Below are 24,446 nucleotides of genomic sequence, written 5' to 3'. Positions count from 1 at the left end.
TCTGCTGCTCTATCCCGTAGCCACGCCCCCTCCGTCAGCGACGCACGTACGTAAACACGTCCAGCCAATTGGACTGAAGGAGCTTACTGCGTCACGATGTCAAAGGTTGCGGCGATGGACGCGTCCCAAATGTAAACAGTCTGGTCCGTTGGAGGGCAGGTGAGAATTTCTAATCTGTTTCTACTGTGTCGCAGTTTCTTCAACTGTTTTTTTTTTTAACTATATAAATTCAGTTAAAGAACTTATTCGTTTTTTTAAATTTGTTTTGCAGCTCAGGGAAATGAGGCTTTTATCGAAGACAGTTCAGTGTGCGGCGAAGCAGAGGGACTGGAGCCGCAGACACTTCTGGGGATGGCTCAATGCAGTTTTTAACAAGTGAGACAGCATTAATAAGCCTAGATATTAACAATATACGTGTGATAGCTACGCAGCAAGGACATTTTAACAAGGGACACACTCAGAGGTCACTTTATTAGGTACACTTGTTCAATATAATGCAACCCTATACAACTGCTCTGCTATATAGTTTACTTTAGATGCCTGTAATGTTCAGTTTCTGTCATACTGGTGCTAATTCAATTACACGTGTGTATATCAGCACTGAGGTCATAGTTAAAGGTGGTGTTAGAGTGAAATACATTATATATAGAGGTGTTTCTAATATTCTGTTCAGTGCATTCAGAAAGTGTTCTTCACTTTGTCCACATTTTGTTATGTTGCTAAAAATGTGGTGCACCCACCATACACTTTAAGTCTAAAAGGTTTTGAAATAGAAAACAACAAGGATGTCTTTACATTTTGAAGTTGCTAACAGTACAAATGGTATTTTAACTAAATAAACAAACAGTGGGTGCTCTGCTCAGGTTAAATGTGCGACCTGGTGGGCAGGTTGCCATCTAGACTTTATCTTCTGTTGCCCTCTTCATTCCTCTCCTCTGCCCTGTCATCCCCAACCAACTGTGACCCATCACATTATGTGTAATCAGTGTTTACCATACTGTGAATGTTTGTTGGTCTTTATTCAGGGTGGACTATGAGAGGATCAAAGCTGTTGGTCCAGACCGAGCCGCAGCAGAGTGGCTGCTGAGATGCGGTGCCAAAGTGAGGTTCCAAGGTTTTGATCGCTGGCATCACGACTACAACGGACTGCCAACAGGGCCTCTGGGCAGATACAAGATCCAGGCGATTGACGCTACTGAATCCTGCATCATGTACAGGGGGTTTGATCACCTGGGTCAGTGTTACAGTGTGAAGAATATTATGTTTCTGTCCTTGTGTAAAGTAGGGGGATCACCAAAGTCACTGGAATTGATCCTCTGTGGACCATAAATGAAAATTTCATGGGAATCTATCCCAGTAGTTGTCAACATATCACGCAGTGTTGGATTAACAAACTAACGAGAGCCTTATTAAAAGCCTGTTCAAATCAAAGTTTAAAGCCATGTTCAGAAAGTGTAAATATTACATTAACTATGTTAACGTGAGCTTAACCTCGGCCGCTGAGCTGAAAGTGATTCCCCTGTGTGTTAACAAGAAAGGAAGGGTGAAGGTGAAAGTGCACCTCTCCAAGTCTGATTATCCAAGAGTGACGCAAGTGACGAGGATGTTTTACACCGGGCAGCCACAGATAGTGCGTCGTCTCTGACCTTGTTGGCCACGGCACTCCAAACTTGTGTGTTTTGTCAGAGACAGAGTCCACACAGATTTATTTTGGTGTAAAGTTCTTCTTTGCCCACGTGAGTGAAATCAGTCGAATGTGTGCTAATGCTGTTTTTGTGGTCATTTTTCTAGATGGTTTGACACATGTGGAGGAAATCAAGTTCAACAAGTGTATCTACATAGAAGACACCTGCCTGGAGAAGCTGAGCTCCATAGAGAATCTGCAGGAGAGTTTGTACATGTTGGAGGTTGTGTCATGTGGAAACGTGACCGATAAGGGCGTCATTGCCCTGCACAGACTCAGGTGAGTGTTAGAGGTAAACTTTAAATCTTTTGTATCAATTTATTTATTTACAAAGGACAAAAGTTATGTTTAAAATGAATCAGCTTCATTAATTTTGCTGAGAGAAAGAGATGAATGATGAAGTAATCAAGTTTTAATTCCACACAGGAATCTGGAGTATCTGTTTCTCAGTGATCTGCCTGCAATCAAGGACAAACAGATGACAACCGACAGACTAAAGACAGCACTTCCACGTCTGGATATAGCACTGGACCTGGACTGACAGCTTCCTGCTTCTTAGAGCATGCTGTAATTGTAACATATGAATGCCTTGTAAAGGTTTTCAAAGTAAAAGACCCAAACATGTAGAGGGAAAGACTGTAGCGTGCAGGGCTCTGAACAACCAGGTGAATTTACATGCCGTTCATTATGTTTTAGTCTTTCTTCGTGGAGATAGTGTGGAGCAAGTTCTGGGTTAATGGGAAATATTTAAGTTGCTGTTTTATTTCTAAGCCTGTGTGATTGAATGTTAAAGAAACAGTCCAGCAAAGAGAAAAGTTAAAGCACTTTATATTGTTGACACCATTTTTTTTTTTTTTTCCTAATAGTGAACTATTCTTTACTTTATTATATTGTCAACATTCAAAGTATTAAAAGTGACTCCATATGTACACAGAGAGAAAGAATTTGAGAAAATGCTGAGGAATCAAGGCTTCAATAGTCTTTAAAATAATTTCTCTTTAGATTAATTTGGCATTTGTACAATATGAGGACAGACAGATGGCTGAGAACATCCATAGCACCAAAGTTCCAGAGATAACGAGTACAGCGTTGTGCTGTCGCTGCTAAATGCGTGTGAAAAGTGGTTTAAGGGAATGTTTACGACTGTATTCACTCCTGACGTCAATAAATATTTTCAGAAATGCTCATGAGTCGTTATCTGTGACAAAGTTTGTGTCCTACGTTATAACTTAGGACCAATCATAAAACTCACTACCAAAACATGTCACTCTTACAGAGTCTGTCATTATATTTATATATATATATATATATATATATATATATAATAAAAAAATACATTTGGCAAACCAGGCAAGGCAGTACGTACGTCGTAGTTTTACCTTCAGTCCACTCAGCGACTACGAGCGGAGCAACACGTCGCCCCTCGTCTTTACACAGCTACACAAAAACACAACCCAATCAGCTTGAAATAGGCAACGTACATAAACCAACGTGTCCCGAGTCGATATGTTGGGAATAGTGCATAGACTGACATCGGTATCAAGACGCACCCGACAAACCTCACGTGGAAAAACTGAACATTTTAAAAAGTGGTTGGATCCTCTCGAAGGCTTTGAGGAAATAAAGGTGCTGCCAGAGGCTGCTGCGTTTCCTGAGGTTTTTCAGAAAACGTTGATGCTTGACGGTGATGTGTTCAGGGTCAGATTCAGATCAGTGTGTTTAGATGTTCGGCAGGTGATAGTTGAACTTGCGCAGGTTGTTGTAGTACTTCTTATTGTCCAGAGATGGGAAGATGCTGCTGCCGGTCAGCTGTGGCAAATACTGGATGGTGGAGAAACAATACAATTAAATTTAAGGGACAATTATGAATGAAAATGATTTTTTACTAAAAACAACCACTGGACTGATCCCTCTGGTTGTGAAATTAAATACAGTTCGAGTATGTGGCTGGCAAATATAGAAAATATAATAGTGAATAATGTAGACTTTGCTGTTCGAGTCGTTTCATTCATTCTTTGCATTTCATGGTGTTTCCCAGTGGTTTAGATTCTTCTACAGCGACACATCATCTCAGAAAGATAAAACTAACAAGATATTTAAAAAATAATAGCAATGCAGAAATGTTATGTCCCTGTCCACCTGCTGGGTTGAGTAGGGATCGCATGCATTTCAAATACACAACAGAAAAGGTATCAATACAGAAACGCTGCAGTTTGACTCAGAGATTTATCACCAGCACAGTGTCCTCGAGTCCTTTGAGCAGCATCTCTCCTTTTTCTTTTCTTTTATCTTACTTCTATTAATCAAACTGTCAAGATAATCTGTTAATAAAGTAACACACTATTCCCTAATCAAATGTGAAAGGATATCTGGGTTTTGTTTTTCCTTTGTTACTCACATAATGTAAATATTCCTCCACTGTTCACCCCAGAATTTCTCTCAAAGTTAATACAAATTTTCTAGCAGATTTGACAGATGATGAAATAGTTGGCACCACTGACTGACGTTTGCCCTAAATGTGTCAGCTGATCAGTGTTGTAAGTCCAGCTCACCCCAGGGGGAAGGTGTTTGCGAGGTAAGCGCGTCCTCTTGTTGACGGAGCGGTCCTGCTCTCGAGACAGGCTTTTTTCCCGCAGGCTATCGAAGTACGGATGCTGGAGGAGCTGCTCGCAGGTCAGCCGCTCAGACGGGTCCATCCTCAGACAACCCTGAGCCATCGACAGGAGACAGGAGACAGGTGAGAGGTGAGAGGTGACGGAGCGGGTCAGGGCCAGATAACTCTGTTTTATGAGATCTAGTGTTTTCCTTTACTTTTTCTGACACACACATATATCTATCTTCGAACAGTAAACGATGCAGGGAAAAGGGGAATTTATCCAGATTAAAATCCAAACCTTTTCAGCTTGTGTAGCTCATGTGTATTACATTAGATGTGCATTTGATTTTTATTTTGCTGAGAGGTTAAAGACGACATCTTTACCTTCATGAGACTCAGAGCTTGATGCGAGAGGTTCGGATATTTCTGCTCCAAAGGTTCCTACGGAAACAAAACGACACAGACTTAACATTAATTCAATGTGACTTCTCAGACTTCACTGCTTCCTGTTTAAAATTTACATTATTCAACCTTTTTGTGCCAGGAAAAAGTCACTCAACTGAATACCACATTTACAGAGAAGAATGACAGTCTCTGTTTACAGCTGATGTAGATTAAAAAGCAACAACATCCACTCGTGTGATGGAGGCAGACGGAGCACATCCACAGGGAGTGGGTGGAGTGTCTCACCATCTCTAGTGGCTCCGGGATTGAAACTCCGCTGAAGAACTGGTTGTTGCTGAAAACCTGCTGATGTCGAGGGATCAGGTCTCCTGCAGAGGACAAATTAACATAACACACAGTTTGAGTCGATTAGTACGAGTCGTTGTGGTTGTTGTTGTTGTTGTTGTTATTGTTGTTGTTTTAGCCTGGACTCTAAGTCAAAATTATTCCTGGAAGTGTATTTGATTTTTTTTTTCTTTTTCTTTTTCAGGATATGAATAAGAAGCTTGGCATTGAGATTTCATCCAGTCCCGGTAAACATTTCCAACTTAGTAATCTTCCAAAGAATTTCATCACAGTAGAAACATGTTTTTTTCTTTGTTTTGCCTTTTTAATTCTCACTTGTGAAAAAAAAGACTGTTAATAACAGATGGACTCATCGTCATAATCAATATCCTGATAATCCTAATAAATAGATTTAGACATGTGTTACCCTCAAATCAAATTCTATGTGCTTTGTAATAATGTTGATCACATTGTCGTGCACTTTCTGTTTTGTTTCAGCAACAAATTTTGTGAACGATTTGATTTGAATTTGCTCTTTAATGTAAATATTGTCAGATTGTTCCGAATCATCATTTCATCACAGTATAGTTCTGTGGAAAAAACTCCATTAATCATCCTCACAGAAATCATTACACAAAATAAGTAGGTTTACTGTAAAAAGGAAACTATTTCTCACACGTGTTTCCCAGACTGTAAGAGACCAGCAGCATCTGACTGATCTTACCCAGAGTCTTTCTGATCAGGTACAGCTGATCCATGTCGGACTTCCCGGGCCACAGAGGGATCCCCGACATCAGCTCAGCGAACACACAGCCGATGGCCCACACGTCCACCGGAGGGCCGTACTGAGTGTCTCCCACCAGCAGCTCAGGGGCCCGATACCAGCGAGTGGCCACGTAGTCTGTGTAGTAGTCACAAGGACCAGCTGATCGGCACAACACAGAGGCAGAAACACGTGACACGAGCGATGAGACCTGGCTAACAACATATCTTTCACTAAATCAATCAACCACTTGTTTTACTTTAGTAAAAGGAGTTAGTGGAAGATGAACCTAACAAAATGTTATCAAGTATTTCTGTCAGTGTAGCTCGTCTGTTATATAATGAAGGTTTCAAAACAACCATGTGTGCACCGGACTGAGGCGTCTCCAACCAGACAAACAACTAACTCTGATTTTGAGGCTTTAAAAAATGAAAGTACATTTTAAAAAATTGACTGTTCTCTCTCAGTAGAAACCTGAGCTGCATATCTGAAACACACCAGAGCCATAAACTCCATAAACTAAACAACGTTCAAGGAGAGCTGTGTCCACCAGGGGGCATCGTCACTCGCGTTGACAAAAACTTACTGAGAATCCTGGCAAAGCCAAAGTCACAGAGTTTGATGACTTGGTGTTTGGTGATGAGGATATTCTCCGGCTTGACGTCTCTGTGGATGCACTGCAGGGACACAAACGCTCACATTTAATCACTGTATGAACTTGGAAACAAGCCCGAAGGCTCAGTAACGTTCAGATGGTTGTGGCGGTGAGACGTCGAGGATAAAGGGCCTGTGTGAGAAAGAAGAGAGAGAGAGAGTTCTTTCTGGATTTCATGCCACCCTGTTAAATAGAGGCCCTTGTTGCGTTTGTTGTGTCTAGGTGATACATTAACTGTCGGTCAGCCAAGGGAAGGAATTCTTGTTAAAAAAAAAAAAGAGCCATAAAGCAGGAGGCTTGTTGGGAGCCGGAGGAGGGAGGAGACCTGAGGAATTCAAAAACAAGCCGAGGAGAGGGTCGGACAGACCGCTGTAAAACCCGCCGTGTAGGAGACGAGACCGAGACACTTACGTTCTGTTTGTGACAGAAGTTGACGGCTTGGAGCGTCTGCCAGGTGATGCTTTTTACAAGGTGCTCCGGGACTCTGGGAGACAAACACAAATCAATATGTTAGGGCTGATCGATCAGTTCCAGCTGATCAACAGAAATCAATAAGGTTCAATTACTGACCCTGGAAATAGTAGTTGCTACATAGTTCATGAAAATTGAGCAAAACTCCATCAGCTGAAGAAGCCCATGAAATGTGGTTGAAAATTTCCAGTAGATTAAGTCAAACTTTGATTTAAACAACTAAATTTTAGTCCTTTAAGGAAAAAAGCCAAACATCTGTTGATATTATATTGATAATGTAATTACTTTTTCTTTGTTTTATATCAGTACAAAGTGTAAATATCTTTCTTTGTCTGTTTTTATAAACGTTAGACGGATCAAGTGAGTAGATTTAAGTCAGGGACGAGTTTGGAAACAAAATAAAAATATCTTCAGGAGTAAATCCCGTCAGGACAAGGAAACATCTCACAGCTGCAGATGTTTTATCTTCAGTGGATTATGGTGAACTGACCGAGAGAGTCTGTACGTCACTGTGCAGCGCTGGACTCCGTTTCTCTCCTGGTCATCATCATATGTTCACAGACTCATCCTCAGACTGCTTCCTCCTTTCTCTGTGTGCACATGCAGAAGTCAAAACCAATGCGGCTTGTGTTCTCGTGATGTTGGTCTCGTGAGTCAGGACAGAGTGAAAGGGTTTTATTTTTTTTTAAATATGCTGCAACTTTCTCTTTGAACAACGTACAGAAGGACCCGGATCCATCAGAGCTGATCAATGCTGGTGAATTTGTCTACCTGTGTCATGTGTGGGTGGGATATCGTGTATATTCTTATGGTGAGTGACAGCTCTCTTTGTCTGTTTGTTGATTGTATTCATTGTCGTAACAGTGACTTTTGTGCTGCCTCTTAGTAATCGAAACATCTAACGAGACGACGATGCGACGTGTGTGATCGATCACAGTTCATCCTGATGGGGACATGAACATCTGCACTTAATTTCACAGCAATCCATCTGATGGTCGTTGACGCGTTTCACTTCAAAACCAAAAAAATGTCAACCTCGTGATGGCGCCACAGGAGACGTCAGGGGATCAACCAAAGTTAGTCGGTCAGTAAAATTGATCCTCTGGGGAACTCGAATGTCTGTAGAACATTTCATGGCATCCAGCAGTTGTTGAGATATTTCAAAGTGGTGGAGCGAGAAACAGTCCAATGAAATCCCTGAGCCACACTGCTAATGGCTAAAAATTCAACTAATTAGTTGCTGCAGAACTAAGTTTGTTTGGGGACCAGGAATCTGGAACAGAAACTGGATTAACACAACCTAATGAAAGAAGCATGGACAGATGGATAACTCTGTTCTTGTCTCTCTAGCTTTCCTCTCCGCAGCTCTGTTTTTCTCTTCTCCCTCAGACAGCGGTGAACAGTTCGTTTCCATTGTGAGTCCCGATGCTCAACACTGAGGCTTTGTTGGTTCAGGGACCATCATCTATCAGTGTTGCCAGGGAAATGGCTAAATCGAGGTTTGTGACTGGCAATTAATAACAATCTCCGCCCCTTTTTTCCCACTTTGCTTTCTCTTCTTTTGAACCCTCTGCGTCCAGGGGGCTGCAGGCCAGGACCAGAGGGGGGGGGGGGACCAGACAGCGAAAACACTCCATATAAAATGTGGCCGGGCCTAAAGAGTCCCGACAGCTCCTCGACACATGCAAAGCATTCTGGGACAGCATCACTGTAAACATTCCGCAGTGGGCAGGTCAGCCTCCCGGGAGACGGGCCTTGTGCCCATCACAGGCGGACAAAGCGCGGGGTACAGTGTGGTACGTATGTGATGCAGAGATAATAGAAAGCACACAGCAGTTTGTTTAATGAAACGCAACCGAACTCAGATTAATGCTCCGAGTTTCTCAGTGTGTCAGTCAGTCAGCTGCTCCTCTCAGATCATTCACACCAAAATAAAGTCCTTAAACACACGTGTATTATTGTGATTGCTACTAAAACAAGTTTCTACAGCTGGGAATGAACTTCACACACGGGGGATATGGTTTAAATCATTATGGTGATGTTAGTAAGGATATTTTACAATGTCAATATAAACTTTATCTCTTATTTGCTGCTGTTTTTGTTTCATTTTGTATTTTTTTGTTTTTAAACGTCCGTGTTTCACGTCGCGTCTTTTCATTTGTTTTTTCTCTTTCATCACAAAATATAAAACCTTGAGATTTCGACACTTTTTTTGAGATTGACATTTGTTTCTTCGTCTTTCTTGGAAACAGCAGCTGACAACACAATCTCTCCACCGCATCCATTAAGCAGCCGTTCTGGAGCTTTCGCTTATATCGCATGATCTTCAGCAGGTAGCGTCTTTATGCAAACGGTTCCTTAAAAATGCGCAATACAACGGAAACTTGAACGTCTTCAAGTTCCGCGAGGAAGACCATGAGATATGATTGAAAGCGCAACACAACAGCTACTAAATGGACCTTGTAGCGCAATAATCTTTCACACAGACTTGAATATGCAACTTGTGGTTGGAGCATTCATTTAGACATTTGTATGTTTTATCTTTTCTTATAATTCAACTGAAAGTCACAGAAGAAAATAAAGATAAACTGAATTATTATGAGAGTTGAGCAAAACTCAAATATCTTAATTCACTCTGTACAGGCACAGAAGGGAAAGTCTTAGTTATGGTGTAAACTTGCCTGGTGGTTATTTATACTTTACATTTTTGTACTATACTTTTATACTAACAAAAATTGTGTTTCATACATTTTATATTGTAATGTTAGAGTCAATAAAGTCAGTAAACTAAGTGGATCTATCCCTGTGTTGTCAGGTAACCAGAGGGAGTCACTCACCCTCTGGGATGTCGGTCCAGCTCGTTCAGGACTGTGTGGTCGCAGTACTCAAACACCAGGTGAAGTTTCCGTTTACGTCGAAAAACCTCGATCAGATTTACCAGGTTGGCGTGTTTCAGTTGCTGCGGAGATACAAGAAGGGAGAGACATCTCAGCACACGCAGGTTCTTTTGTGAATCACGCACATTATCAGGGAGAGGCAGCAACACACACAAAACCAGTTCAACTTATTTTAGTAAACCAGTAAATCTCGCTGCTCAGAGGACGGTAAAATCAGGGGTTTGCTTTTATCAAACAGACTAAACTGTTAACAGCTGGTAATAAACATGCTGTTGCCCCTGACAACCTGTCCCCATCCTGTCCTATTTATGAGCTCCTGGTGTCCTGCAGAACACTAACACTCCCACCCACAGCATGACTAATTAAACCGCTAACAATCGTACCAGTACATCTTTGAATTATTATTACGCAACATAAAAAGAAAACAAGAAAAAGCAGGTTTGAGTGTTTATGTGAGATAAACTTGACAGAGATGGAACAGCATCAATGTTTGGCCACTAAACAATCACTGTTTTTGTTGTTTATTTAAAGTCTCTATCGGCCAGAAAACTAACTAATCACTCAGCTCTTTAAGATTAATTAACTAAGACGCCAATTTAAAGTTAAAGAGCTGAAAACAAAACAGAAACAATGATGATGTTAAATGATGCTAAAGCCTCTTCAGTTCTTCAAGGCTGCAGAATTTCTAATTTCTCGCAGAGATTTCACATTTTAATGAAGGTACCTGAGTGGCCCTGATACTGCAGGGCTTTTCTTTCATTTGATTACAGCCCTGTAAACCTCTCTTAAATGAGAGTTTCTCTGTGCAGCAGCAGCTACAAAAATGCTTCCCCTCTGCAGAATTTATTGCACAGTGTCCGCCTCCTGCTGCCCTGCACCACAGAGAGCAGGCCGTATATTTCACAGCACTAAAACCAGGATTTGTAAAATCAAGAACTGCATCAATACATCTTATAATTCTGATTTTTTTTCTCTCTCATATAATGTTGACTAAATAAGCTAAATTCTATATCAAAAATCTTGACCTTTTCCCTCACAATCAACAGTTTTTAATTTCTATCAATTGTTTTCTTTTCCTTTTTTTCCGGAGAATAAACAGGAATTTATTGAGGATAATAATTGTACATGTGTGAGTTGTTACCTTGAGCATCCTGATCTCCCTCAGTGCAATCTTTTTGATGATGGGATCGTCCTCCGACTCCACAAACTTCTTGATGGCGACAATCTGCCCCGTGTCTTTGTTTCTGCACTTGAAGACGACGCCGTAGGAGCCCTCTCCGATCTTTCCAATCTTCTCGTACTTCTCCATCCTCAGCGGGGAGCGGAGCTCGTCCGAGGGTAAAAACACTTTTCCAAGAGGGCAGCACCGTCTCTGCTGCCTATTGAAAAAAGGAGAGAGGAGACACAGGAGGGGGTTCACACCGGGGACACAGAGAAGAAGAGAGAGGGGGAGTTTGACCAACTGTTGCTCTTATGAATAGTTCACCCAATTAAATTTTAAGGATCAAAAATGGGTGAAAACCAGGTGATATGAAGGTTGGGTCTTCTCAGAAAAAAGACAATAATGCTTTTATAATACACGGAACTGACTCAGGTTTGTCTTTGTGGCTGTATTTTGACAATTTTGCACAGAAATGTTGTGCACAATTATCTGAATATACTGAAAGAGTTTGCAAAACTTTCACAAGACCGAGCAATACAATACCTGCGTCCGAGTTCAGATTGGGTTCAACTTCTTGAAGGTGGGGACCTAAATGTTAAGATAACCCTTAAAACTGCCTCCAAAAGATAGATTTAATTGTTTGGAGGCAACATTACACCTGTTTCCCAACAGTTCGGTTGCGTAACGAAAACATTTGCAATGCAAAGTATATTAGGTCATTTCCCTGAGGGGGGACACAGAGCGAAAACAAACAACACAGAGTGAACAGCCAGGGGGATAAAATCAAAGTGCTGCACTTATAAATAGGCCAACAAGGAAAAGGTAAATAAATGTCAAAAAAAGGACAAAATGAACAGCTGAGGCTTCATGTTTATAACTGATGCTGAGGGATGATAAAATAGTTCCTATCATCCTAAAGTCTGAGTAAAGTTGTCCCATGAAACCAGCTGCTCATTAACTAAACACATTTCAATATTAAGTATTTAGGTGAAAACACTTCCTGTTAGACACTGAATTAAATGTTTAAACTTACCTTCAGGGAAGACGTTCGCAGGTGTCTCTCAGGCAGAAACACAGAGGCGTTTGTTCTTCCACACACATCGACCAGTGATGTGGACGAGTCCGGCTCAACTGTCCCTGCAGATCCAAGCGTGTCCTGCTTTAAAGACAGAGTACACGCTGACATCCGGGCCTGCCTTTCAAAATAAAACACAAAGTCAGCACACGTCACTTCTTTCAGTAAAGCAGTAAAACCCCAAACAGTGACTCTCAATGCTCGTAGGCAATTAACTATCAAATGTTTTTTCTTGTTTTGTACAACCCAATTTATTTATCTAAATAAATAGATTAAATACAAACGTAGAGTTCAACAGCAGAGTTCAAAAACCCTAATTTACCTGTGTAGATCATAGTAATATCCATATTTACCGTCTGAATCTTCATGAAATAAGTTGATATTAATGATGATGACACTAGTACTACACAAACATAACTAGAACAGTATATTATAAACATAAAGCACCTTTATAACCACTTTAAAAGCAGTTCTGATCACATTTTTGATCCTGGTTCAAACATGATAACATATATATATTTTACCTTTTCCTAAAGTCTAAATTAATATATTTTACTGTCGTGTGTTTCGTGTATTTCTGTAATAAGATAAGCAACTGTTAAAATGGTTAAAGCTGACAGAGTCAGTCGTTGATTTCTCTCATTTGTAAAGTCCGAGTGAAGATGTAACTGGAAGATAATCCCAAATTTCATAACTGCTTTGATAAGGAGCTCCAGTGATTTACGTTGAAAAATAAAACACCCATTGTAACAAAAACAGAAAACAGATGGCAACACAAAGACAGAAGAGGCAGCAAAAATTAGCCACTAAAAGAAAAAACGTAATAGTTTTACTTGTCGATCACCTGTTTTTGTGAATCAGCTGATGCCTTCACTTCAGCAAAACTAGCTGTAGTCTTATTCTGAAGGTAAAATCATCTGACTTCCTGTACTATCCACTGACTCTGTTGTCAACTTGACACATTTCTCCCTTTTCCACCACAGTCCCCATAGGAACTACTGACTCCACCTACAGTAAAAAGAGAAGAAGACTCCTGTGGGGTTTTTGTAGATTAGTAGATGTTCACACTCGACAGACTGAGTGTCTGAAATGTGTGAAAATTAAAGATGCAGGTAAAACAGTCAGTAAACGTCAGAGAAAACACCCACACAGGTGCACAAACTCAATCCGTTTAATCCCGTCCTTAAAAGACCTAAAGTCTCACACACCTGACACCAGGTTGAGTTGGTGGTTAAATGAGTTTGTTAGCGATTGTGCTGAAGATTTGATCATTTCAGGATTTATTTCTTTACGTTTCCTGTGGCTTTCAAAACAACCACAATCCCCCAATCCACATCTGTCTGACATCATTCCACATGTGGCAGTAAACTACAGGAAAACTGAACCCTGACGTGTCGCCCTGTCGCACAGAGACCAATTAGTGCAGGCTTGTGAAGTCAGAGCGATGGCAAGACTAAATAGGGAAATAATGGAAATTAATACTCAACTCGTCTCTCCCCTTCCTCCCATTAGAGACGCATCATCAGCGAGGAGTGACGCGGCGCCTCATCAGCTCACAAACACAAAAATAAACCCGAGTCCATTCATGTTTTCTTGTTAACAGCGTTTTTTTTTTATTACAAAAACAGCATACATTAAACATTTTGCGAAGGGAATGCAAAGATGTTAACAAAACCTAGCATTGTCCCTCATTTTGTCATTTTATTTTAAATTAAAAAATGTACAAAAGTGCTTACATGGTGCAAATAATGAGAAGTAAAAGGTCTATAAAAGAAGAGGGTAAAGAAAAAAATGTACATTATATCCAACTTCTAAAAATGCAGCAGAGCAGGAGAGATGCGACTATATTACATAGCTGTAAAAATAACCAAAAGCTGCTCAGGAACTGTTTACTAGGTAGTTAATCTTCACACAGCAGGACTGCTGTCACTGTCTGTAAATCCAACATACCCTATTACTTAACATGAGGTTAATAAATATTGCTTAAATAACCCACATGGCTCATGGGTTCCTGTTTAATTTGATCTATTAGTTTGACTACAAAGTTGTAAAATCTCTTTTCAAGCCTAATAACGTTTGCCACTGGCAGTGATTATGTGTGACATGTTACAGACAATTACACAATAAATCTCCCATTGTTTGCTAATACAATCACAAATTCTTGTGAATCTTAATGGCACTTTTGTCAATAATACCTCTAGATAACGTGTTTGTAACCCAGTCCACAGTACAGAAAAGTGAGAGAAATGCTAGGTAACATTGTTCATTTGAGCTTTTATTATTTCTCATAAGTTTCCTCGTCGCTTGTGATGAGCGGAGCTACAGCGAACGTGTTTGCTGGTGTAAGGCTACTCATGAATCCAGTCTGAAGACGCTCCGCTTTTACTGACCTGTCAATCCCGCAATCAGTAACAAAAGCTCCCAATATCTGTTTTAAACCAGTTTCTCATGACACTGAACCCTAGGCGAAAGTCTGGAGTTTTCTCCCAAAACTGAGGCATCTTATCCACTTTCCTAAGACCTGTCCAGTCTCTGGCAGAAGATCAGTAACTGTTCTCATGACCTGCTAAGATGTAGAGGTTGCTCAGGGCCGTGGGGTTGTCTGTGGGTCGACTCTCCAAAACCACCACCCTGCAAAACAAACACAGGAGACGAGAGACATTACATGAAGGTGGCGATGCTACAACATGAAGCCAAAGCTGAAGAAACTGGCTGCACCTTGAGAAAACTTCAATGTCAATGTGGCAACTTTAGAACTGAACTCAGCCACAAGGAAAGCTGCTATTTTCAAAGACGTCATTCAAAGATGTCGTATAAATAGCATGTTAATTAAAGGCACACTTTTTGATGGAGCCATGCTAACAGTTCCCCCTCTGATTCCATGCTAAGCTAAGCCAATCTTCTCCTAGGTTTTGCTCCATTTTTAAGAAACAGACGAGAGTAGTAAAAGCTTAAAGCGTATTGTAAAAAAAGGTGGATTATTCCTTTAACTCTGATGAGTTTTCAAAACCATTCAAGAGCTTTTTAGAAGACTGAATTCTTTTCTCCCTCCAGACAGCCACCGGTTTCAGTTCATGGCTGTATGGTTTGCAAATAAAACTTAAGAACATTGACCTTAAAACATTTGCTTTACTTTGCAAAGTGTGAATTCTGTGTATTTCACAGTTACAAGGCTTAAAGACTTTACTGACTGGATAACACGACAATAAATCTCTCTTCTCCAGGACTAACACGTTGACAAAATGTTAGGAAATAACATTAAGTCGGTCGGTTAACTTCTGCCACCAGCAGAGACGTGTCGCTTATTGTTAGGGTGATTGATAGGAAACTTGCTAATAATTTAACTGCAACGACAACGACAAGACTCGTAGCATCATGTTAACGGTATCAGCCTGCTCACAGGACAGTGCGGTGACACAGCCGTGCATGTTAAATGGCACGTCAAGCGTCAGTCAGATGACAGCTCGATCGGGCCGGCAGCGGGTGCATCTTCAGATGCCGTTTGTCTCGTGGCTGTGACAGGTGAGCGGGGAAGCTACAGTCCATACTGTCTGTTCCATCAGATGAAATTACAGAGGCATGGAGAGACACTCAAACCAGGCTGGCAGTGTCTGGGCAGCGGTGAATAAAACATGGGAGAGGGGGGCTGGGCAGAGAGAGGCCTCGCTCCGGTGCCACAGGCGGGGCGGCTCCATCAGGAGGCATCGCCAGCTGAGCGCCGCTGCTGGGAGAGTCTCCTGAACTGAGCATGCTGTGTGTGTGTGTGTGTGTGTGTGTGTGTGTGTGTGTGTGTGTCTGTGTGTGTCTGTGTGTGAGTGAGCGTGAGAGAGCTAAATCACGTCCTGCTGTGTCTGCAGTTGAAACCAATCATCACGACATCAGTCTGAAGCGATTAATTGATCAGTCGACTGACCGAAAATTAACTTTCAGCTTCGTTTATAATCGATAAATCATCAATTTACTGTTTCTCTCTGTTTTATATCATTGTGCATTGAATATCTTTAGGTTTTCACTTGTTGGATCATTTCACCTCAGGTTCTAGCAAATCATGATGAGCATTTGTTCCACTACTTTTTGACATTTCACAGACTAATTGTTACCTGCAGCCCAGTGTCAGTCTGTGCAGGAGTAAAGCTGTTGCACAAACTGCATTAACTGCACAGTTTTAATCATAATATGTAACAACTTTTGTTCTTTTCCTCTTTGACTTTGTTATAGTGTTGAAATGATTAGTCGAATTGTTGAATGACAGAATCTGCAACTATTCTGGAAAATTACTGAAACTAAAACTAATACTCAACATTATCTTGCTCTGGCTTCTCCAGTGTGAAGATCTGCTGCTTTTCTTCATCTTATGATCGTAAACTCACTAAGTTTGGGTTTAAAAAAATAAATAAATCTGAAGGCATCACATTGGATTTGAGGTAATTATGATGTCATTTTTCAATGATGTCATTTTTCAATATCTGACATCTTATTGACAAATGATTATTGGATTACTCTAAAAAAACAAACAAACTGCATATTACTTAGTAACTGCTCAAGGAATGTAACAAGCAAAGATGCTGAACACTGTCTGGTTCCAGCTTCGAAAATGTGATAATTTGCAGCTTTTCACTGTTTTATATAATTTGAACTGGAATATCTTCTGCATTTTGAACTGTGGACAAAGACAGATAAGATCGGGCTCTCACAACCTACTAGCATTTTTCACTTGTTTTTGACATTTTCTATGTGAATAATTACCTAAACATGTCATGTACATCAACAATCAATTAATCCATCTAAAAAAAAAGGTTCAGAAGTAAAGAGATTAATCCATAAATCCACAGTGACACTACACAGAGAACTGCTTGAGCAATGACACATTGCAGTTTTGTTGTATTTTATCAATGCTCTGCCTTCATCTCGCTGCCAGCAGATCTACTGAGGCAACAAGCATCAGACAGACGGACAGAGAGAGAGAGAGAGAGAGAGAGAGAGAGAGAGAAAGAGAGAGAGGGAGAGAGAGAGAGAGAGAGAGGGTATTCAAGGTTAATGTCACAGGTGCATTCAGGGACAGTCAGTAGGGGTCAGATCCATCAGAGAGGAAGATGCAGGGGCAGAAACAGATTGAGACAATTAACTTCAGCTAAGATGAAAACAGAGTGAGGTGAGAAAAACATGGCCGCAGGTCAGGGGGAGACACCGGCACAGTGAGAGATCTGTCAGAGGCAGCAGGAGGTGAGCATGTTGTTTACTGGTTTCCAGGTAATAGGAAAACACAAACACCTGAGGGAGGACAGCCGTAATCATGAGCGTGTGGTTTTATGGAAATAATGGGGCTGATAAATTATACCATCAGGAATAAACAAGAAAAGTGAGGGGGTAAAAAGAAATTTAAAATGTAATACAATTAGGTTGTTCTTTTCTTCCTTGGTTTATACTGATAATGAAAATATTTTGTGGATGTATTTTTTTATTTAAGTCCTCTTGAGATTTTTGCAGTAGGTCCTCCCCCACTCGTTGCTTTTGATCACTCATGTGCACTGATGCAGCTGCAGATGGAAATAATCTCTGTACCCACCTGTCAGACCCGAGGAGACGGAAGACTCTGCTTGGATCAGAAATCTCCTGGGTCACCTACGGATGAGAGAACATATATCTGTATATCTGAAGTACTTAAGTACATGTGGTGCTGAAAATCAAGAATAGTCAAGTATCATTATACTTGTGCCTGGTATTACAATTTCACAATTCTTTCAACAAATATTCTGACATGCAGCCTGTAAGAAATCAAATCCTGGAGCTGCTCAAACTGAAAGACAGCTGCATGTGAAATGGCACCAGCATCATTGCTATGCAGTGCGCTACCAGCTAGGTTATATAAAGGAGTGAGAGTGTGTGAGGTGTTAGTGAAGGTGTTCAGTATTTGAAACACTGAATCTGTCTTTTTGACCTTCTAAATCACACATATACAGTATAACTACATTTGATGATTTCGATGTTTAACTGATCATGATTGAAATGTGTGTTGACAAATATTACTGATACAAACCTAATATGACATCACACAACATTAACATAGGTTTATCGGTTGTTTAGTGTCAGTCTGTGAATTAAACACATGTCAAAGTCAGAAAGTTTCTGTCCTGTGTTTTATTTTTGGTGCTGGGACGACTATTTACATTTGGATCACGTATTGTGCCTTTAACAACAAACTCTTCATGTTTTTTGAACAGACTGTAGGTAACTGAGTGCTGTCTCTAGGGACTCTGTGTCACTGTGTACAATCCCGAGGCTTACCTGCTCTAGTCACAAGATGTAGCCTGACACTTTGCAGTGAAAAAGACAAGGGCCCCTTCAAAACACACTCCCATGTGTTGACATGACATGAAAACTTGTCGACAGATGCGAGATAGTCGGCCGGTGACACCTGCTAGGTGTAAGTCCTTGGCCTTGGGAGAGATCTGATCTGTTTAAGTCTAAACGAGAACAAGGTCTCGGGTGTTCAGGGGAGCACCCACTGAGGCGAGCACGGATCAATAGACCCGCCCCCTTGAATGCCTTCGCTTTTGAGAGGAATCATAACGAGACAAGGGCTGAATTATTTAGTGCTGCTCCCTGTTGTGTGACGGGTTTCGTTTATGATTGAGCATGAATTTTGCATGGCCACTGACATTTCAAAAATCCATGCTATGGGAGAACTGTCAAGCCGCGCTGGGCACGATCTCGGCTAACGGACCCGTTTCATCCGAGTGCGGCGCGACCACGTCTGACACGGCGAGCTTTCAAAAGGGCGGCCCCTATCGCCATATCACTTTTCATAAAAACAGAACGCTTCACCTCCCCGCGATCTCTTGAACTTTTATTGTGCTGCTGAGCGCGACTCGTGATCAGGTTAACATGGAATCCCTCCGTGAAAGGTGGACAAATTCATTACCTCGGCCTCACACAAAGACACTTTGTCTGGCTCCACCTGAGGGCTTATCTCCCGGGATCACCTACAGCATGTAGCCACGCATATAAAAGGACGGCACTCAGGGTCTTTGTTGACCAGAGGCAGAGGTGTTTGTTCATGTGTAGAACAAAGACGCTTCAATTCATGGAGGTGACACAAACTGCATTCAGAGTTTCTATTCTGTAATCACCCATCAAAACTGATAAAAGCACAAAATAATGTTTTATGTGGAGTTGCTCTTTGATCCTCACACCATCATTACCTGAGGAGATCTAAAGTGTGATCTGATTGTAAAGACTGAAAAATGTTTGAATGCAACATTTACAACCAGTATTGGAGTACCAGAGATTTAACCCAGTTGTAGTGGTTATGATGTATTTTACCTCATTGGACTTGAAGCTCTTTCCCTGCATGCCGTGTTTCCAGAAAGCCAGGACACTGTCCTGAAGGCACACTGTTACAACAGAGAGGGAAGAGGCCACATGTTAGTGCAGCATGGCCAGCTTGATTAAGGAGAACAACAAGTATGTGTGAGATGCAATTCAGTTCGATTTTTACAAAAAACACAAATCGAATATGCATCGTTGCTGGATATATGTTATATACCCCCTTTAAATAAAGGATCTAAGTTCTCACACTGACATAAACCATTCTCCACACTCATGTGCTCCTGTACTTACCAACAGATCCGATGCAGAAGTCAAAGCTCAGCTCAGATGCCAGCTTCTTGTTGGACTTCAGTCTGCCCTGGAGATTAACAATCTTCAAATTTTCTGGGGAATAAAATAACAAAAGGCTGTTTAGAATAAACAAACTTGTTTCCTCAAAGAATGTTTGTAGAGATTTTACAGGTCGAAACTATTAAAAAGAGAATTCACGTACGGTCCAAACACACCAACACTGTGTCTCTCTCCAGCTGGGTGACATGGATTGCATCCACCTGCTGATTATCTGTGGAAAGGAGAGGTAACAGTAACAATCCTGTTCTCTAACATCCCAGCCAATGTACAGACAGAAAGTCACATCATAATATGTTGCCCGTTTGTTCAAATTGTACAAAAGCCGTCAAAGAGGATGATGTATATCGCACAGCATCAATAACACAACCACAAAGAGGCTGGTGCTTTGTACACTATTGGGGTTTCTGTGAATAGAGGAACTGGTTTCTGAAGAAGTCATCATTCAACCACTTCCTAACACAACAATTAGTTGTATTGGTCCCGTGGCATTCATCTCTACGCCACAGTACATTTACATGTTTGCCTTACTTGTTCCTATCTCTGTGAACCAGGAGGAGCAGGAGTTGAGGTTGATAGTCTCAAAGCGGACCACCTGGCCCGGCTCTGTGCCCTGGCTGATGGCCACACACACCAGAGGATACTCCTGCTCTGGGACCACCAGCATCTCAAACACTTTCAGCGGGCTGGGAAGAGGGAAGTCAAAATGCTGCAGCAGGAAGAGGGAGTCGACACAGTGGTTACTGTCAGTGTTTTCTGATTATTAATAAAGTTTTGAATTATTTTCGTAGTGTGAAGCTAGTGACATTTTGCTCCCGGTGCAGTAGTGTTGTGCTTATAATTATTCCCTGGGAACATAGACAACTTGATTTTAAAAGCAAAGGGGTGATGGATAGTTTATTCAAGTTTCCCTGCACTGCTAGATTTCAAAATAAAATTAAAGACATGCTACTTGGAGAAATATTGTAGGACAGTTTTTCAGAATAAAAAAATGTTCTACAAGGGAAATTTGTGGGGACAAAGTAATGTTTCAAACAAGAAAGAAAGAAGTGAACTGACCTTGATCAGCATGAACCTCTGCATGGGCTCATACCACTGCAATAGGACAATCCCAGACTGCAGCGCTCCACACAGATACTTGTGGCCTGTGTACGGGTTTCTCACTGTGAAACAGAGAGGAAAAGAGTGTCAACAAGTGCAGCTAGCCTGAGCTGTGTCCATCCTCTACAACAGTTTATATCAGGAGACTAGAGAAACTCAGTCATGAAAAATCTGAAAAATTCTGTTTATTCAACATTTCAAATTAAGTGCATAATATGAGTCATGATGGTTGACGGAACAAAAATGGAGGATGTGACTATAAGGAGATGTTTCTTGTTTAATATGATGAAAGGGAGAGGAAATAGAACTAAGGGGGAGGGGAGGGTCACTCACCAATGCAGCACTTGTGACAGCCCTTTGTGTCAGGGATCTTAGTCGTCAAGGCAAACCTCCTTAAAAGAGAAAACAGTCATGTCAGTCTTGACCACAGTCTTAAAAGAGCCAATGACGTCTAAAATCAGGGAAGTTGGCCAGTGGTTCTCCTTTTTCTCTACCACTGCAGTCGTTTGTCATGATGGCAGAGCAAAAAGATTGCACAGCATGAGTGTAACAACATGCTTCAAGTTAGAAAAAGCAGAGTTATCACCTTATCACAGAAGTGACAGGACTGTTGCTGAAAAGTGTGGTGAAGAGAATGTTATATGAGAGACAAGATTCGGAGCAAAATATGCGATGATCTCACCTGGGTAAAATTTTGTCTGGGAAGCGATGAGTCTGGAACTGAGCAGCCAGGCCGGGCTTCTTCAGCTGCTCAAACAGCCCGATGAGATTGTGGGAATACAGCTGGAAGGTTTTCCCTAAAGCAAAATACAGTATATTCAATCATGAGCGAGTAGCATATTAGTAATTGAAGCCAAGAGTTAAAATGTACTCATCTTAAATATGACAGACAAGGACTGAGTTAACGTTTTCTTCACATTATGAACATCATTTTCTCAACACATCCTGTATCCCATGAAGCAGCTTTCACATGTAGAAAGGTTAGATGTGAACAGAAGAAAAAAAAAAAAAAAAAAAAAAAAAGAAGTGTGGTGATGATGATGTGAAGCATGATTACCTTCTGATGAAGCCAGTTAGTAGAATATCAAATCAAGCCAGGCGAGAGGAGGATGGACAGTGTCCAAGGGAAGAGGAGAAGAGAACAGGGGTTTAGTATACCAAGGGGCAAACTGCTGAAGGTAAAACCGAAAGTGGACCTCGCACTTTGTAATCGCATCCTCTCAACTGTTAAACTGAGAGAAGGTTTCTGTTCTTACGACAGCCAACTGAAGACAGTTTGGTTTCCAATGATAGATGATCTGAGTTTTCTCACAACAAACAGCATTTCTGTTCTATCGTATGAAACAAACTACACTTGCTTTTGCAGCTGTTATACACTGCAACCTAAAAAAGATCAATATAAGAGTGGTTCCTCTGCAGAGGAACAGGCTGTAAAGTCAGATGCGTCACTGTGCTACACGGTTCTTATAGAGGCTTTCTGATGGCAAATAAAAGAAACTGTTATTTTAGGGCTGCAGATATGAAGGGACTGTGTTGCCTTCAGGGGCAGTCAGATAACACAGGACAAAGAAGCAGCAGGTTATGACAGTGGCCAGTGAAGCAGGACGCTGTGATAAGTCCATCACTTACCAGATAAAGACATCAGGTTGTTGTTGATAACGTACAGCCACGTACACTTCCTTGGGAAGAGCTAAACAGGGAGTTAAACAAAGATGGCACAATCACTATATAGCTGCACTTTAGATCTCAATGGAGGGAGTAAAAGGGGCTGAAAGAACATGAATTTGTCAATTAAATCTCTGCTGAACCCCTCCCCTGAACTGTCCAATAATAGCTTAGCAACCGTAACCAGGCACAGCAGGTCTGACAAGCCTTAGATTTCTGCACATGATGCAAAGGAGCTCTAGTAAGAGTCTGGAGGGTTGTATATTTGTTTTCAAACATTTCTAAAACCAAAAATGGGATAAAACTCTGTGCTTTAGTACCAACCATGCAATTAATTCAAAGGCAAAGGAGGACATCATTAAGTGACCACATGAGTTTGTGGGGCTCATAACTAGCACATCGCAGCGTGTAGTATTTTCACACTGTGTTTAAGACAGTCCTGGATGTTATCAGAGTTTAGGGTTATGCTCGCAGCTCTCCCCCGCTCTTTACTGCATTTTGGGACGTTTACACTCCAGCAACATTACCCGACACTGGGTTATGTCTGCTAAACATCCTGGTTAGTCCTCATCCTAAAAGTCTTTTCTCTTGTTAACGTTAAAGGTGAAACATAGTGTTTGAAAATACAAACAAATATAGAAGCTAAGCAGCCAACAAGGTTATGTTACAACAAAATAAGAGTCTGATCTTACCCTTCACACTCCTCATCACATTTATACTACCGGCACTACAAGAAAAATGCTGTTTCTTTATTTAGTTACATGTAATTTCCATGGATCATTAACTGGTGATCCAGTTAATTTTTAGTCTGGGACACGGAGCCCTAGTCTCAGGCTTTTGGCAATATATTGCGCGTAACCAGATTACTGTATTAAAACGACTCGGACGGAAACATTAAGGTCAGCCGGAGACAGTTTTTCCATCCAACTCATGGAGCCAAAGTTAACTTAATTAGAAGCCTAGTTACGGCTGATGGTTCAACCGACAAAGTTGTTGGTTGTTGGCTAGAGTTGAGAAGTCTGCTGCTTTTGTCGACCTCCGTCTGAAATCAACAACAGATTATTTCCAATAATTTCTAAAAGTTTTGAGTCGAAAATCTGCCACTTTTACAGTTGTAAACCGCATATGTGTTGTGCCTGAATGGAAAGCTTGGTGGGCGTAGTAACAGTAACTATGGGGGGCAAGGGTTAGCTAACAATATATGTATATATATCTACTGTTACCTGCTCCATTGTGGCTTCATGCAGCTCATTAAGATTCAGCGTATAGATTCCATCCTCTGTCCCAAAGATTAGGTACTGATCTAGAAGAGAAAAAAAGATGTATTGGCTTTGATAAAACATGTTGATTCTGCCTGTTTGTTGATGGTGTTTGTTGCATGAGGCTGTACCTTTGGTGTCTGGATGAATCCATGATGTGGCGCAGTTTATCTTCAGTGGACAGCCGTCAAACACTTTAGAGAAACAGGCTCCCATCTGCAACGAAAAGCAACACAGCTCAAAACCGGCAGTCTCTGGATCAGTGAAGCGCTAAAATGTCAGCCAGGGTTTAATGAGCTGGAGCTGGAGCTGGAGCTGGAGCTGGAGCTGGAGCTGGAGCAGATCAGAGGCAACCGCAAAGCAGAAAGCTCTGTGGACCCCAAATATCTACAGAATGTACAGCAGCATTTCTGACAAGAATTTAATAACAGTGCTCATGAAACCAGGCCAGCAGGGAGGAGTGAGGACTGTGAGGTACAATGCAGATTATTCACTCACCAGTACTTTCGGAGTGGGTGGCAGGCCGTTGATAGCTGGTTTCTACAGAGGAGAAGAGGAAACAAAAAAAACCGTGAGATAATGAAGTTTCACAACACAGAGAGACAACAACAATTACTTTAAATATAGCTGCCTAATTTAGCTTCAGCCTGAACAATCATGCAAACAACAAACAATATGGACAGTTTTTTCTATGTGTTCTGTCAAAGTCAAT

The 24,446-nt window shown here is 41.2% G+C and overlaps 3 protein-coding genes and 2 long non-coding RNA genes across 8 annotated transcripts in view; 3 read left to right on the top strand and 2 right to left on the bottom strand.

The window, feature by feature from the left end:
* The first annotated feature begins 8 nt into the window (after positions 1-8).
* dmac2l (distal membrane arm assembly component 2 like) lies at positions 9-2,869 on the top strand. Its single transcript, XM_023420940.2, has 5 exons — positions 9-159; positions 272-375; positions 1,026-1,234; positions 1,792-1,963; positions 2,111-2,869. The coding sequence occupies exons 2-5, from the start codon at positions 281-283 to the stop codon at positions 2,223-2,225; spliced, it is 591 nt and encodes a 196-aa protein (XP_023276708.1). The 5' UTR covers positions 9-159; positions 272-280; the 3' UTR covers positions 2,226-2,869.
* cdkl1 (cyclin dependent kinase like 1 (CDC2 related kinase)) lies at positions 2,663-11,104 on the bottom strand. Of its 2 annotated transcripts, XM_023420938.2 has the most exons (9): positions 10,937-11,104; positions 9,736-9,857; positions 6,839-6,911; positions 6,359-6,449; positions 5,734-5,934; positions 4,971-5,053; positions 4,665-4,721; positions 4,237-4,392; positions 2,663-3,505 (listed from the first exon to the last, which is right to left on the bottom strand). In XM_023420938.2, exons 1-9 carry the CDS (start codon positions 11,102-11,104, stop codon positions 3,404-3,406), a joined length of 1,053 nt encoding a protein of 350 aa, XP_023276706.1. In that variant the 3' UTR covers positions 2,663-3,403. The 2 variants fall into 2 exon arrangements, with proteins under 2 accessions (XP_023276706.1, XP_087034025.1); XM_087177899.1 differs by lacking the exon at positions 2,663-3,505 and having other exon boundaries at positions 4,253-4,392; positions 4,841-5,053.
* On the top strand, positions 4,291-5,889 carry LOC147818271 (uncharacterized). Its single transcript, XR_015438137.1, has 3 exons — positions 4,291-4,421; positions 5,215-5,257; positions 5,753-5,889. It is a non-coding gene; the product is annotated as an uncharacterized LOC147818271 (long non-coding RNA).
* On the top strand, positions 6,918-11,482 carry LOC147818270 (uncharacterized). 2 transcript variants are annotated; one of them, XR_015438136.1, is made up of 4 exons: positions 6,918-7,709; positions 7,785-8,397; positions 9,714-9,794; positions 10,961-11,482. It is a non-coding gene; the product is annotated as an uncharacterized LOC147818270 (long non-coding RNA). The 2 variants fall into 2 exon arrangements; XR_015438135.1 differs by having other exon boundaries at positions 9,714-11,482.
* A 2,138-nt stretch (positions 11,483-13,620) lies between these two features.
* map4k5 (mitogen-activated protein kinase kinase kinase kinase 5) overlaps positions 13,621-24,446 on the bottom strand; it is a 31,361-nt gene continuing 20,535 nt past the window's right edge. For both annotated transcript variants that reach the window (XM_087177898.1, XM_023420973.2), the window contains 13 exons: positions 24,233-24,274; positions 23,866-23,950; positions 23,699-23,778; positions 22,440-22,500; positions 21,493-21,607; positions 21,144-21,202; positions 20,769-20,872; positions 20,241-20,418; positions 19,855-19,923; positions 19,653-19,745; positions 19,356-19,426; positions 17,599-17,654; positions 13,621-14,663 (listed from right to left, as the gene is read on the bottom strand). In XM_087177898.1, coding sequence (XP_087034024.1) covers positions 14,576-14,663; positions 17,599-17,654; positions 19,356-19,426; positions 19,653-19,745; positions 19,855-19,923; positions 20,241-20,418; positions 20,769-20,872; positions 21,144-21,202; positions 21,493-21,607; positions 22,440-22,500; positions 23,699-23,778; positions 23,866-23,950; positions 24,233-24,274 — 1,101 coding nt within the window. In that variant the 3' untranslated portion in view covers positions 13,621-14,575. The remainder of the gene's footprint in view (positions 14,664-17,598; positions 17,655-19,355; positions 19,427-19,652; positions 19,746-19,854; positions 19,924-20,240; positions 20,419-20,768; positions 20,873-21,143; positions 21,203-21,492; positions 21,608-22,439; positions 22,501-23,698; positions 23,779-23,865; positions 23,951-24,232; positions 24,275-24,446) is intronic.

The sequence above is a fragment of the Seriola lalandi genome, unplaced genomic scaffold, assembly GCF_002814215.2.
Source record: "Seriola lalandi dorsalis isolate HSWRI2012SDOR001 ecotype SW California unplaced genomic scaffold, Sedor1 jcf7180002054660, whole genome shotgun sequence".
Lineage (NCBI taxonomy): Eukaryota > Metazoa > Chordata > Actinopteri > Carangiformes > Carangidae > Seriola > Seriola lalandi.
Note: the sequence above shows the minus strand (reverse complement) of the source record. Positions and strands in the feature narration are given on the sequence as shown.